At 34.3% G+C, this 15,291-nt stretch overlaps 1 protein-coding gene across 1 annotated transcript in view; it reads right to left on the bottom strand.

Moving 5' to 3' along the window:
- Positions 1 to 15,291, bottom strand: part of KIF6 (kinesin family member 6) — a 173,383-nt gene that overhangs the window by 106,591 nt on the left and 51,501 nt on the right. The window contains exons 9-10 of the mRNA XM_009880465.1: positions 12,994 to 13,080; positions 8,939 to 9,042 (exon numbers count right to left, since the gene is read on the bottom strand). Of these exons, the coding sequence (XP_009878767.1) occupies positions 8,939 to 9,042; positions 12,994 to 13,080 (191 nt within the window). The remainder of the gene's footprint in view (positions 1 to 8,938; positions 9,043 to 12,993; positions 13,081 to 15,291) is intronic.

Consider the following 15,291-nt stretch of genomic DNA (forward strand, 5'->3'; position numbering starts at 1 on the left):
GAATCATGATGCCAGACTGAAAACTCAAGCTGTGTCAAGCACAAGTCTGTTCTTACGCTGATGCTGGGAAGAAAACTCCCAGTAAAAGTGTCTTAAACAGTTGGGATGGAAATGTGTCAAACTAACAGTGCTCTCTGGTTATTGACTGTGAATCAGTCCCAAATTCTTGGTCTAGCATTTCCCTCTTTATAGTTTTTCTGCAAATAATGTAAACACACACTGTACTGCAGCTCACAGACAGCTTTTACATTATCAACTTTATTTCTCTTCTGTTACTTTCCACCCTCCAGGAATTCTTTTTTAATGAAGCCTGCTTACCATCTAGACCACACATAAAACACAAAAGTTTTCTATCCACATTACTTTAGATACCATGCATTTTTTTCTGATAGTCCAACTCCAGAATGATTAGATGAGCACTGTGCTACTTCAGTTTTACCCGTTCATTAAATAAGACTTCCATGTTTAAAAAAAAAAAAAATTCCGCTTCTGAATCAGTCATATGTTTGCATGAACCAGGATGCAAATTACACAGCTGAAATGCATCAAAAAAGCACTCCTAGCCAACTTTAAAGTTTAGAGCTCTCAATCGCATGCAGGATGCATGGTCTCAAAACACAGATTTGGAAGGACTCATTTTGACCTTTCTTTATGTGCCATGATTCATTTCTGAGATAGCTTGCCTTTTAACCCCTGATCACTGACACTGTATATTATGTAACAAAATTAAGTTCGCTTAAAGAGCAATTAATTTTGTGTGTCAGCTGTGAACTTTATGACAAGCAGAACAGAAAACCAAGTTTATGAAAAATAGGCTGCAAACAAGCTACTGAAACACTTGAAGTAATTGGGGAGGTTGCTCAATTAAAGAAGTTTGCATACCTACACTTTTGCAATAGCTTTCCTACAGCGTAACGTACTCCATATAAAATTTTTTATATATACTATTTTTGAAAATTATCTTCAAGTTTAATAATGATGCCTATGTTATTAAAAAAAAAGAAGTAACTCCACATCTCCACATATTTTATATTTCTCTAAAAAAGAATGATAGTTGAAGCAGAATTGCCGCTATATTTAACAATAGCTAACCACGTAAAATATCTCCAAGTGTGCATCAGAGTGAGAAGACCATGGAGATTCTAAGCAACAAATTTTATCAGTAATGCTATGGAGAACAGGAGAAAAAAGTGAAGGTATTTCCAGGCATTGTTGCTAACGGCATGACAAAGAAGATAAAGTACACAGAGCACATTCGAGCTTGTCCTGAGAAGAGCCGTAATACATTATTGACGGGTAGTGGAAATGACAGCAATTGCCTAACACATAATTGACATATATAGAGGAAAATGCTGTATTCTGTACCCAGAAATAACCGGTTAACCTCTAATTTAACAGAAGTGGGTTAACTCCTGGGTGAAATAATAATACTTAAGATAACTAAATAGTGGAACCAGATACCTAAGCCTTTGTACAATTCCCTCAGTAGATATTTGTATAGTTTTATTAATATGGCCCTGGAATAGGCTGAACTGATTTGATGCAGTCTTCGAGCAGGGAAGTAAGAGCAATAAGTCCTCGAGTGTCTTCTGTTTCTACAGTCTGGAAGATTTTTACACTTCTTTCTCACTTTATGTATCTATACAGTGCTCTAACAACTGAAAATACATGACAATAAAGACAAAGATCCCCTTTCTGCTACTGACTGCAACAAAATGAAAATGTCTAAACATAATACACTTCATACTGCAGTGTTTAAATTTTTCTTCAAAACAAATGCTTCAGATTTTCAAAATTTAACCACTGCTGTAATTTGAAGCTCTTACAGAGTATTTGGGAACTCTATATTATATATTAAAGTTTGGAAAACTTCTGGGCTTTGAATCAGTATAATGAAGTGAATCCTATGATACTTCCACAAGCAAATATTATGACCTTTAAACCTCCAAGTTGCTCTTAAGCCTGTATAGATAGCAGTTGTCTTAAATGGTGAAAATAAAGCTTGTGAGTAAGATTTGAATAATATTATCAATACAGTAATGTTCCCAAAGAGGAAGTCATGATATCTCACAAAGAAAAACAAAAAGCAACCCAAAACCAAAGAGCTACAGACACAGTAAAAATTTTAAGTTCCCATACTTAGAAGTGTAAAAAGAACAGATGAAAATATAGAACACAGCGATATTGCCAATGATTTACATGTACGGGGATAAACTGATTTTCATAAATATTGAATGTTGGCTGGTATTTCTTGGTCTAATATGAACCTGTTTGTTACACCAAATGGTCTTTCCTAACTTTCTGTCCCTAATTATCTAATATTTTCAGCAGGGGCCAAGCGCTTATAAAATAACTGATAATAAAGCTAAAGCACACTCTTCATTGATGATGAGTAGAAACAAATAGATTTTTGAATACCATGTGCACTTTGTTAATACTACAAGCAACAATCAGTATTCATATGCTGGCTCTTTACATAGCCAACAGGCTGGCCTCCGAAGGGATTACCTAAATTCAGGCTGGCATGGAACATTTGAAGTTTTTTTCAGTTGTATCAAGTTCAGTTATTTGAGGGTGTCATGGTTTGGGCTGAACCGGCCACTAGGCAAACAACAGATGCTCCGCCCTAGTAAAAATTTTGAAAACAGGGATTCTAATTACGTAAAGCAATCAAACAAACAGTATCATACACACAGATCAATGATTACCATTAAACACTTGCACTGCACAGTAGAGAAGCACACACCTCCCACTACAGATATAATCCCCTTTGTTTTTATTAGACATATGAGCAAAGCCAGGTCTGTACCTCCTTACGTTAAGAGATTCTACTGAATTAGATGGCTACAATGTGGCAAACAGATGTAAAGAGTTTCTACACAGTTGAAAATCATTCATTCCAATGATGAAATGTATACAGATCTAAATCTTTGTATCAGTAAGTCAAAGGGAGATCTGGCATGGACTATAAAAAGAGTTAAGACTGGCTTATAGGGGGGGGGAGGGGAAGCCTACACTAATACTACACATGCAAATTTTCTGCAGAGAAGAAACATGTCAAGTAGCTTGCCGAGTAGGTGATTTCCTTCTTTAACAGCACTTCATAATGCAAAACCAAAAGCATATACCTAAAGAGATGATAGTCACTGCCAGCTAATATTTGTGGTCATAACAGTAGTCATATTCTAACTACTAGAGTATACCTAAAAGTGGCAAGAGAAACATAAGCTTCAGTTTATCAAAATTTGAAAAATAGAAATATCTCTAGGGAGAAGGTAGCAAGAACTTGAAATAAAAACAGAGAACATTGGACAAGCATAAAAACTACTCAAGGAAGTCAAAAGAACTCCTATGGATGAACACCAAGACTTTCTTATGGTATAGAAGAGAGAGGTAGTTTTGAAAAAAATTGTGTAAAGCGACACTTACAGGTTATTAATTAGATGTAAAAGCTGAGAAGAAAGAGATTTTCAAAAAGTATTTAGAGTGCCAAAAGATGCATCCAGGTACTTGGTACTTTCAGAAGCAACTCAGCTGACCAAGCATTCAATGAATTTCAGTGGGATTCAAAAAGCTGCTATGATCAGACACTTTTGAACATATGTATTTGGAAACTGGCTCCAGGATTTTTTCAAACATCTAAATAATCAAATTCAGCTATGCTATCTTTGCTCCATACACACCCCATTAATACGAGTTATAGTATATTTCATCAGCTTTCTTGAAACCACGTGACATTGGATGACTGTTGTACTTTCAAACATTAGAAAACAGGACATAGTACCTAGTCTCCTCTTTTGTTTGGTTTTTTTTTTGTTTGTTTGGTTTTTTTTTTTTCCCCCCTCATGGTAAGACAAACTTGCTAATCTTTGAAAACAACTTTAAATTATCTCTTAGTAGTTTCAACGTAAAAGGTGATCAGCTTAAGTAATATAAGATTTTTTTTTTTTTCCCCTACTTTCAGTAACCTTGGGACAAAATAGCAAGGTCAAGATTACATAAGATTACACTTATTTTAAGCATCCAGCTTCGGTACCTGCATTAGGAATCTGAACTTCCTGTACTGCCACTTAAGATTTTCTAACATGTAAGAGAAAAAATGCCCTCTAGAGAAATAGATTGATTTAATAGCATTCTAAACCAGGTGTCTAAGCTAGAAGTTAATGTGAGGCATTTTAAGACTACTTTACAATTAAGGTAGCTTCTTTTCTCTTGAATATCGCCTACACAGCTTATGTCAGTCAGTCTGCTAACTTCTACACAAATCCACTGCCTGGAAAGCTGTGTTGACAGAAGGCAAGGTAATATGCTTCTATTTCTTCCACCTTGCAACTGAAATTGAACACTGACATCAACAAATAAGAACATTTGCTCTGCTTTGTAAATGAAACCATTTGTTCAGCAGCTTAAGTATGAGTAACTGTTAAAGCTCTATATTGTACAACAGTGCAATATTGTTAATACTATGATAGCATACAGATGTCACAATGTTGAAAGAGAAAAATGAAAGACAGAAAGAAGTAATGAGAAATCCAGGACTCGAGTAAGATGAACAATATATGACTGTTGAAGTAAAAAATAGAAGCGTCTGTAATAACACATGTATCTGAAAGAAATAAGGTAAAGTTATTAATAAATTAAAGTGCTAAGCCAGTACTTCCGGTTCTGTTCCTGGAGAATTCCAACTGGCAAAGGCTCTGGAAGCGTGGGTGCTCTGGAACACAGGACCTTGATTTGAAATCCTGACTTTCTGGGCACACATTTTAAATTGCTAGTGAGCTCATTTATAACAAAAAAAAAAAAAAATCCCAAATGATTCAAATAAAAAGGACTCTCCCTTTTACCTTTGGCATGCTTCTCAAATGAAAAAAAAAAAGAAAAATTCAATGCCTTCTAACTCTATTCTAAAGCATAACACAAAAGCCTGTGTGAGTACAATTTCCTTCTATTTGGGATGTATGCTGTTATTTTCTACATTTTTTAAAAATAGTCCAAAGTGTTCCTTCTCCCCTCCTCCCTTCCTCCACCCCCAACACAAAACTAATTCTCCAGCTCAAAGACATATTTAGAGATCAGCCCTTTACAGCTGAGGAAGTAGATGTTAAGATCCAAAGCAAGCAATTCAGATTTTGGAAGCATTTTATTAACTATGTTCTGAACCACTTGTGTAGTCGAGCTGAATTTTTTATGCTCCGCTTTTTAAATAAACAAAACGATAGCAGCAGAATTTGTGTATGTTTAACATTTATAAGAACTAAATAATAAATTCAAACTTATGACATAGTAATGCAAAATCTCACCATTTAATACAGAATTCTGAAATAAGAATTCCAGACAGCTGTAGCTTTATTCACAGGACTGATAAGTTGCACTGTATTATAATTTGGCCTTCACAAGAAAAGTCAAGAACATTCATTTCCCATTTTGTTTTAAATTTAGCGAATGACAATGTGACATTGTAGTGGTTATGAGGAAAGCCTATATGACAGATGTCTTTTTTCTTCCATTAAATGAATAATAATAATAAAAAAAATAATCCCTGGACACACTTCTTTGATTTAAGTGAGAAAAAAAACCAACAAGGAATGAAATACAGCTTGAGCAGCCCACTGATTTCATTTGGAATGTCCTGAAAGTAAACAAGTGGAATGAAGCTCATTACTGTAAGAAATATTTGGCCTCTCTTGACTTAGTAAGTCAAGAAACATACAAAATATCATTTTAACATAATATCAATACTTATTTCCAGGGCAACCACTAACACATATTTCCTGCAACAGATGTAGAGAGCAAAAAACCTATGTGTTACTACAACCATTTTATTAAAATAAACTATTATCAGATTTGCATATATACTACTGGACTCAGTTTCATTTTGGCATCCATCTTCTACTAAAAACTGCCCGAGATAAAGACTTGTGCAGAGACAATAAAATAAATGGTACTTAGTGCATGGAGTTTTTCATTGATGTGTTTCATACCTTTGATCATTTGTGTTCAGAATCAATGAATAAATACAAAAATTGGCCCAGAATGCTTTCAGAAAACTAATTTTGCTCTGACCTCCATTGAAATATGTATGATGAATCAGCATAAGAATTAAAAACAGGCCATATTTAGTAACACTTCTCCTTACTATTTAATTACCTGCTTTGTAATAAAATGAATCATAGTAGGACTTTTGTTAAAGTTTAAGAACTTTGAAAATAACTATGTAAACTATTTTTTTAAGAGATATATACACAAAGATACATATACATGTCGAGATACAGTTTATTTAAGTTTAAACAGAAAATATCCTAACAAAGCACAAATGGCTAAAGACTATTTTAAATCCATAATGACCCTAATTATAATTTCCTCTCTGGGAATATTAAAAAAAACCCATCAGTCAAAAAACAACCAACCAAACAAAAAGATTATCCTGTCTGGAATCCTTTACTTATCACCCCCCTAAGAACCGTTCTTGGGTGGCAACTCCAAATAAAGTGCAACACAGTATATTGCATTATCACCTATACTATGTTTCTTTTCCTCTTCCACCTTTCCTAACAATCTGATCCATATGTCTCCTGATAAGTAATACTATTTAGGTTTCATTATAAACGCAAAACTAGATGCAAACACAACACAGACATTTTCCAGTAATAGTAAAACCCGATTTTATCAGCCCTCATCCAGGTCAACACTTCTGTTTGGACTACTTGCACAGTTACTCTTTAATGTGAACAAACTCTCCAGATAACGAGTAGCTCCAAACTCAGATGGCCAATCTCAATAAACAGAATTGTCAGAAAGATTTGCTGTGTTATGCAGCGGTAGACTCTAACTGGAGACAGAACACTTAGATGCTACCTGTTGATTTTCATAAATGCTCAGGACATTTATGGATAGGAGGCTCAGACAGACGTAAACCAGCATGGTCACAAATATTATCACCATACAAAATCGAGCTCAAAATGTATACGTGTGCAAAACCGCAGAAAGATATTTTCATTGAAGTAGTGGCTTTTAATACTACCATTTCATTATACTTTCATTTAGGTGTTTAGTCCACATCAGTTGTTTACCTGGGAAAACGAATTCTTTTTTCAATTTCAAGTCTATATTAAAAATAATGGTCTTTGAACAAGGCCATCATATGGCATTTATGACTGATTAGGTTAATTGTTTGACATCCTCTTGTTTATTATTGATCCTCAGGGAAACTATTATATCTCAGTCAGCAGTACTTCAGTTTTGTTCCATATTTTAATTGCAGAGTGTTTGTTTCAAGAAGTTATTTCTGAAACAATGAACACAAGTGCTACATGAGCCTCAGTAAACATAAATGATAATTTTGAAAGACTTAAAATTTTGTGTTGTCCTAATATAGCTGAGGTCCTTGAAAGTTATTTCTTCTTCTGTGTCTTATTACAGGTAGAAACTCATTAAGTGTCCTCCCTGCTTCTTTCTGGAAAAGTGGGATGCAGAATTCATTGCTATGATCTCAGAAGCAACCTTTTCTGACAGTGTAACGCACTATATATTGTGCTCTATAGGTAAAAAGGAAAAACATATGACTGATACTCTTTTTAATCACACATTTCTGAAATAAGGCCTCCCAGATATATGCTATAATGCAATTGTATGCAGATGGTATGCTCCTAGTTTTCCTTTGCATACTCATACTGAAAACTTTCATCAACTGTGAACCCATTCCCATTTGTAAGATTGCCAGTTTCATGGCAAGAAATCAGGTAGGAAATTTTAGGAAGTAAGATTCATGAATGTGGCCTAAAAAACCCAAATGATTTCCAAAACCCCAGTTTCCCTATACAAACTAAACAGCAAACAAGATCACCGTGGAAAATCAATATGACAGATTTTTACAGTAACGTAATAGACTGGTAACTGTCTATGTTGAAAATGACTCGGACTAACTGTGTAAAAGAAATATATACATAATGCTATCTAGCTCCTCATCCTTGATATAGACATCATTTAGTTTCTGAATTAAAACAAAACAAAAGAATCAAACCCAAGAATTAAGAATGACAGCAACCTACATAAGAAACTCAAGGTTCAAGGTAGCAGCTTGTCCTCATGTCTCCAGAAACTCCTGGATGTTAGGGAAATTGTTAGCACTGCTAGTTTTCTTCTGGACCAGTTCCAAGAGAAGTCAAAATAAGCCTAAAAATTCTCACAGCTTCAACTTAGTTGCCATTAATACACTAACCAAACAAAATCCCTAGGCAGTTACTACTTCCTTGATAGAGATGAGGCACAGAGATTAAATAGGTCCATCTTATAGAATCAAATAATTTTTCAAAACTGGGAACTGAGTTTAGTTATTGCGAACATTTAGACCTAAGTAAATATTTCTACACTATACATAGAAACTTTGTACATGCTGTACTGATGTGTTACAAAAACCTGTGAGATGTTACAGCACTTACATGAATTAATCATGCATTTTCAATAGCATGCTCAGTAAAAAATGTGAATATTTGGCTTTTAAGACATTGATTAGTTGTGTATCAGACATACAAGATTTCTCTTGGCCTATGTCAAACTAACACTGCAGCAGGATACTTCTCAGCACAAAGAATATTTCTTGCATTCTACTCAGATTGTATATCCAGTTTTGAGAGAGACTGGTTTTTTGATTCTGCAATATTATACAACACTTCTTTTTGCTTGGCATCTGACCGGCATTCCCATCCTTTGCATTTACTTTACTTCACTTCCTCAAAGCTGAGGCTGCAAAAACACAGCCAAGGAGCCTTATACAGCTTTTCATGGAAAACTGCCATTCTAACCTGGCACCTAACCTCACTTTATTATTCACTCAGAGAAGTTTAAAACTCTGAGATGAATTTAAACATTTACGCTAACAAAGAAACTGATGAAAAGTATCACCACAAAAGAAGAAAATGAAAACAAGGTAAGCCATTACTGAAGTAGTTCTTCTTGTGAAAGCTCTGATGTTCTTTCCTTGCCAGTCACCAGCGCCAGCTCATCCTTCAACTCCTGGATCTCCTTTTGCAGCTGAACAATCATCTACAAACAGCAAAGCATAAACCAAGCGTCACCTACAAATCAATAGCTACTTTATGATTTTTGCATTAGAAGGCTGAGTTTAGGGAAGTATTATACTTTGGTTTTCTCTATTTTAAAAACAGTCCAAACACCTTAAATACACCGAGCACTTTCTTCCTTTTCCATTTATAAAAACAAGAAAAGTCTTCCAAACTCAGTAAATTCTATGTGTTAGAAGACATGGCTGTACAGAAAGAGTTCAAAAGACTGTTTGCAAAAGAGAAATATTATTTGCCATAGGAATAAAAAGAGCTTTCTGACTCATTAGTTTTGCCTGTTAGTAATGAAAACACATTTAAAATAGAACTGATGTCTTTGTTAGAGAAAGGACAACTGCATGCCAAAAGTGATTTTTTTTTCACCTTCCCTTTAGAAACAGAAATAAAAAAACCCCAACTTAGTCTTTTAATTTTCTTTTTCATGTAACAGTCCGCTCTTATTAGAATTATAGCATGCTATAATTTTAGGATGTATCAGCTGCTAACAACAAACAAATAGTACAAATCAATATAATGAAATTAAATTGCATTAATGAACAGTAATGATTGAGAAAGTGACTTGGAGAACTGTACTAGATTTTAAAATTGTAATAGCTCATTATTGGAGCCTGTGCTTTTGGAAAAATATTTGTATAGAACCGTATTTTACAAATCATTAGTCTCCCAAGGCCAAATTCTAGAAAGCAGGGATAATGTGCAAACCCCTAAGTTTAAAACATGAGTGAGCAAGTTCTTGGATACTTTATGATTGATCATTTTAATGATGCATCACCTTATAATGGCTCAAATATATCATGAATCCAATGACATTTTTAGATGGATACGAGTACACTGATTCCATGTGCAAAATAAGTTTCCAAAAAAAGAACGTTTTCAAGGAAAAATGAATCATTCTTGATTGCACGCACTTTCTAGAAATAAGATTGTTGAAACTGATGACACATTTTTACTGGATGTTAAAATCCCTTCAAACATTTGTATTTCTTTTAATGTTTAAATTTAACCACGACTTCCTAAACTTTGAATGGGTATTTTTACTTTAAAAATCAAAATATTCTAAACAAAACATAGGCTTATTTCTCTTAACTCTAAACTGCTAACACATTTGCTACTATAAAGTATGAAAGGTTAAGTTACAATATTTGATTTAAGAATCTGTTAAGGTGGTGAACTGTTAACTACAGATGTTGTAAGAGTGCTTCAAGAATATTGCAAGCCAAACATTTTAACCTGATTTTAGGTTGCCTCACTCTGGTGCTACTCTCTGATGTAGTCTGTACCAATTACAGAGACAATACAGTAAAATCTGGGGTTGGAGTGTAAAAAGGCAGAAAGCTGAACTGATAGTACTATCCTTGTTAAATGTTCAAATTTGTTAGCATGCTTAACCTCAACCTGACAACAACAGAAATACCATTTTCAGGATATGGATAAAAATTAAGACAAACAAAAATCTACAGAGGCATAATATTTTCATTTCTATTCTTGCCAGAGGAGTTTAGATTTAATTCAGGCTCGACAGTTTGGTTTTCAGTTTAAACCAAAGCCTTTGGTCATGAATAAGAGAGGTTCAAAGCTGAGTTGCTTTAGAAGTACAATGGGTACAAGTTCATCTTCTTAGTAAGGAACATGGTCAGGAAGTTTCCATTATGAAGAATAAAGTGTACACAACAGACTTAATTCAGGTCTATCAAGGGGTGTTATGCACTCCCTTTATAAAGCACACATTCAACTTACAATTGACAAATACTGCAAATAAATGGCATTTGATTTTATGAAAAAAATCCAGCACTTTACTGAATAATTAGGTTGCACCCTTGGAATATACTTTAGATAGTAAAAATGGGCAACAAATTCCACAGTGAGCACAGGGCCATATAAAGGCTAGGCACCGGTGTTCCCTGCCTTTTCCACCAGAGGGGATGGCTTTCTTACTCTCATGAGTCCACTTTTGCTTTACTTGATAAATGATCCTGCAGAGTGAGACATACCAAACTCGTGGAGTATAGCTCCACAGGATGTAGTAAATGTTCAGGAGCCTGCATGTGTTCCACCTCAATCAAAGGCTTCTGTGGCCATAGAAGAAATGTTTTGCATGGTTTCCTACTACAAAGCCTACACAGCAAAGAAAAAAAGAGGACAGACAGAAATGAAGTTGTTCTGTTCCTACTGTTTTTTTGTTTGTTTATTTTTCGGCTGGTCGTCTTTTTTTTTTTTTGTGTGTGTGTGTGTGTGATGCTGCTATTGATAGAAATTGTTTGGAAAGAAAAATAATAATAATAATAATAATAAAAGAAAACCAGCAGAAAACCTGAGAAGAATCTCCTATTCCCTTTGAACTTCCAGGACAAGAGAAAATAAAAGCACAATCATTAACAGTAACTGAAACATGTTAATAACCATCAAGTAACAATGAATGAAATAATCAACCATCTAATCCCACAATTTTTGGAAAGAAATGTTTCTTATGTTATATAATCTAGCATTCTGCGGTCTAGTATTCAAGGGGAAAGTATTTCCTAGCCAGTTCAGAAGGTCATATGAGAACAAAATACATAGAAATACAAACTAGTCATGAAAAATTTAGAAATACAGTAATAATTTTGCCCATTAAAAAGAATGATGATACGATTAGTATATCATAAAAACATACAGGACCACTAAAATTAGGATATCTTATTCACATTTTAAATACCTCAGAGGTGAAAAGCTACAGTTCAAATTTATAGTTATACCATGAAAAGCTATGTTTTTAATATTATCTATTTATATATAAACAGAATAATGTAATAGCTTAACCTGAACTTATTTTTTACGTTATGTCTCTGTCACAGAGGGTATGCTGAAATGCTTCCGTAATTCTTTCTTCATCATATCCATATGTGCAGCTTTGGCATAACGAGTGTAACCTCAGTCAAACATTTCCCATATCAGAAAACAATGCAACCCAGCTGATCCACTAGCTATCATTATCTGCAATACTATGTTGAATTAATCAATCCTTAATAGATGTACTTAATATTTACATAGGAAATAAATTTCCAGGAAATGCAGAAAGTTACATTAAATGAACTAACAAAGGCCTCAATAGAGAAGAACTTATGATTACAGACCACATCTTCAAACAAATGTGGTATGTAGCAAGCTAGAGGCATACAAAATATTTCAAAGTAAAGAATAACCAAATACTAAAAAGAAAAAAATAAACCACATTAAAACAAGAAACTTGTTCTCTTTATGTAACAATGCTGTGTGATTTACCAATGTGGATTATTACCTCTATCCCCCTCCGTACTTCCTAAATCCCTGATCCATTCTGCAGAGTTTCTCTGCTGCTCTTTGGGATGTGAACATCAGCCTAATGCTTTAGTGTGGAAATCCTATTTCCACATCTCATTTACTTGTCTTTCTTTTTTCCTAATGGTAACTTTACAGAGTTCTTTCTTTCTAGCTAAAATATTCATTGGACTGATCTCAAGGAAAGACCGTATCTGTGTTTCTTAGCTTTTCAATACATGAACTGGTTCAGTGCAGCAGTGTGCCTTTGTCAAGTGAATAGTAATCTTAGTAGATTTTTTTAAACAGTTTTGTGGACATCCGATTATCAGTGTTAGAAACTAGCATCCTAAAAGAAGCAACACAAAGACGATAATGAAAGGGACCATTACTCCTCAGATGCCTTAAGGGCTGAGAAAGCCTTTAAAGATTTTATAAAGGTCCATTTAATTATAGCTACGTCCAAAGGAAAAAAATAAAAATAGAAGTTATTTTATATAAAAAAAATGGAACTTGCATCTAAAAACAATTTAATGGGATGATTCAGCATAAAATCTTCAACATGCATTTGACTGCTATAGATTATTGAAACTTAAAATAAGCCATCTCCTTCCCTCTGCCCCTAGATTACTCTCACCAGTCTGGGGTCAATTTCTTCATTAAGAACTGCTTCATTCTTAATAAGAGCAACTCGCTGTGCAAACCTACAGGTTGATATAGATTCCTGGAAGGTAAAAAAAAAAAATAAAAAAGAGAGAGAAAAAAATAAAAATTTCAGTTAGCCTTGCACCAGGTAAGTAGAACAGACTGCTAATGAAGTCATCGAACTAAGTTTCTATTTTTTTTATATTTTACAGAACTAATTTATCATTTCAAACTCCAAAATAACACTATTCAAGGGAAAACAGGTTAGCATATTAATGACAGTGACATATAAAACTGTCATATCATAGTACATATTTTATTGACCCAATCAATCCACTGATCAACTGTGTTTCAAATGAGTCCCCAGCTCATTTGTTCAAGCCATACTGTTCAGAAGATAAAAACTTTTGAATTATGAGAAAAAGAGAAAATTAACAAAACCATTTTTTGGGGTGAAACTGGAACTAGAGAAGCATATGTAAAAGAATCTGGGAAAAGAGATGAAGTCCCGGACAAATGAGAAACAAGCTGGGACACTTGGAACTAGGAGGCATACAGGAGAATTATGATACCAGATAAAAGACTGTCAGAGAGATGAGCTAAGAAGGGGTGTGGGAGGACAGAAAGCCAGGGGAAATAAAAAAAAAAAAAAAAAAAAAAAGATACAAGACTGAGTTTGTGGTGGAAACTGTGACAATCAGTGCGTATTCCCATCTAGGACACAGAATGAAATCAGGGATCCCTAAGTATTATTCCCTACTCTGAGATGAACCAATACTAACACAACAGACTCCACTAGAGAACTTACCTAATGAAAAAAAAGTGAGCAATTGTTCTCTGTTAGCTCAAAGACTAAAACATCATGCAGTAGTCTTAGAAGTTCCAATGATACCTGATAAACTCTATGATTAAATTTTCTGAGATGTGCAAGTGTGCATTTAAAATGTAAGAATTTACACATAAACCCTATTTTAAGAGAACTTTACTACTGTTATGGACCCATATTTCAGAATCAAAGTAATTCTGCAGTTTTCAGTCCTCCAACATATGAAAATACCAACAGGACTTCTGTCTTTCAGTGTTTGGAGGGGTGGTATTTGAATTAGTGTTACTTGATGAAAGATACTAGTGCTTATTGGAACAATATATGCACACAGAATCAAAGAAGAGTTTTCAAGGCAAAAAGGAGGCCTTAAAATTAAGACAGCTGCACATAGTCTTAGCTGGAGTCTATTTTTGCCTCTTCTGTACAGTTCCTGTGCTACAATGATCGGTTAATGTGATTTTAATTAGGTTCTCTATGTATACAATTATACGTACAGTATACATATCTACATTTCCACCAGACCTCTTTACCCTGTTCAGTGTGAAGCACGTGTTAAATTAATGGGTAGCTAATCAATTCAGTCTTCAGTGTTCAAAATGTAAGCTAATCAAAATGGTAATCAAAGCTGACAGCTACTCATTTCCTAATAATTTTTTTCTACCATGTTACATGTCTACATAGTTACAACACCTAAGGGCTTCACAAAAATTAATCAATTAACCTTCTAGGTATTGCTTTGCTGCAAGTATGTGGAATGACCACACTTAACAGAAGGGAAACTGAAGTCAAAAGTAGCAAAAAATAAATACATTTCTGATTAGTATATGATCTTCTGTTCAAAACAGCTTCCATCCATCTTCAGTTACAGCTATAATAGCTAATCTACAATTCAGAATCAACACCTTCTTTCAAGCACTCCACAAAACTAGCACAAAAAAAAAAATGTGATGCAGGTGATGTGAGAAGTTGTATACAAACTCTTTGGTAGAAGTAGGAATATCATCTAGTTCTCTAGGATAATATTCTATTTGCCCTCTTCACATGAGTCCCCTTTCTTACTTTGAATTCTCTGCTTCATTGCTTTCACTGCAAGAGACAAAGCTAGGTCTTTAAGAAAGTTGCTTTTATTATACAACTTCATTTCATACTGGGGGGCAATTGTGTCTTGTCCATCCTTTGTGAATGAAATGTATATCCAATGGAAAAAACCAAACAAACAAGCAAATCAAACATAACTATGTATAATGACTCACAGAACTCCAAATTAAAATTGTGCAGCTATCCTAATTTTCTCATGTTTAGTAATTGACTTAGCATCTGTTCTTATATTATTCACACATACCAGATTTTGGGGAGCAGGGTAGAGATTTTTTTTGGGGGGGGAGGACTGAAGAAGTTCTGTTGTGTAGATGGTGTATGTTGAAGCAATAGCATGAAAACTTTCAGAAGTCTACTCTGGATAAT

Source organism: Charadrius vociferus, unplaced genomic scaffold, assembly GCF_000708025.1.
Source record: "Charadrius vociferus isolate BGI_N301 unplaced genomic scaffold, ASM70802v2 scaffold62, whole genome shotgun sequence".
NCBI lineage: Eukaryota > Metazoa > Chordata > Aves > Charadriiformes > Charadriidae > Charadrius > Charadrius vociferus.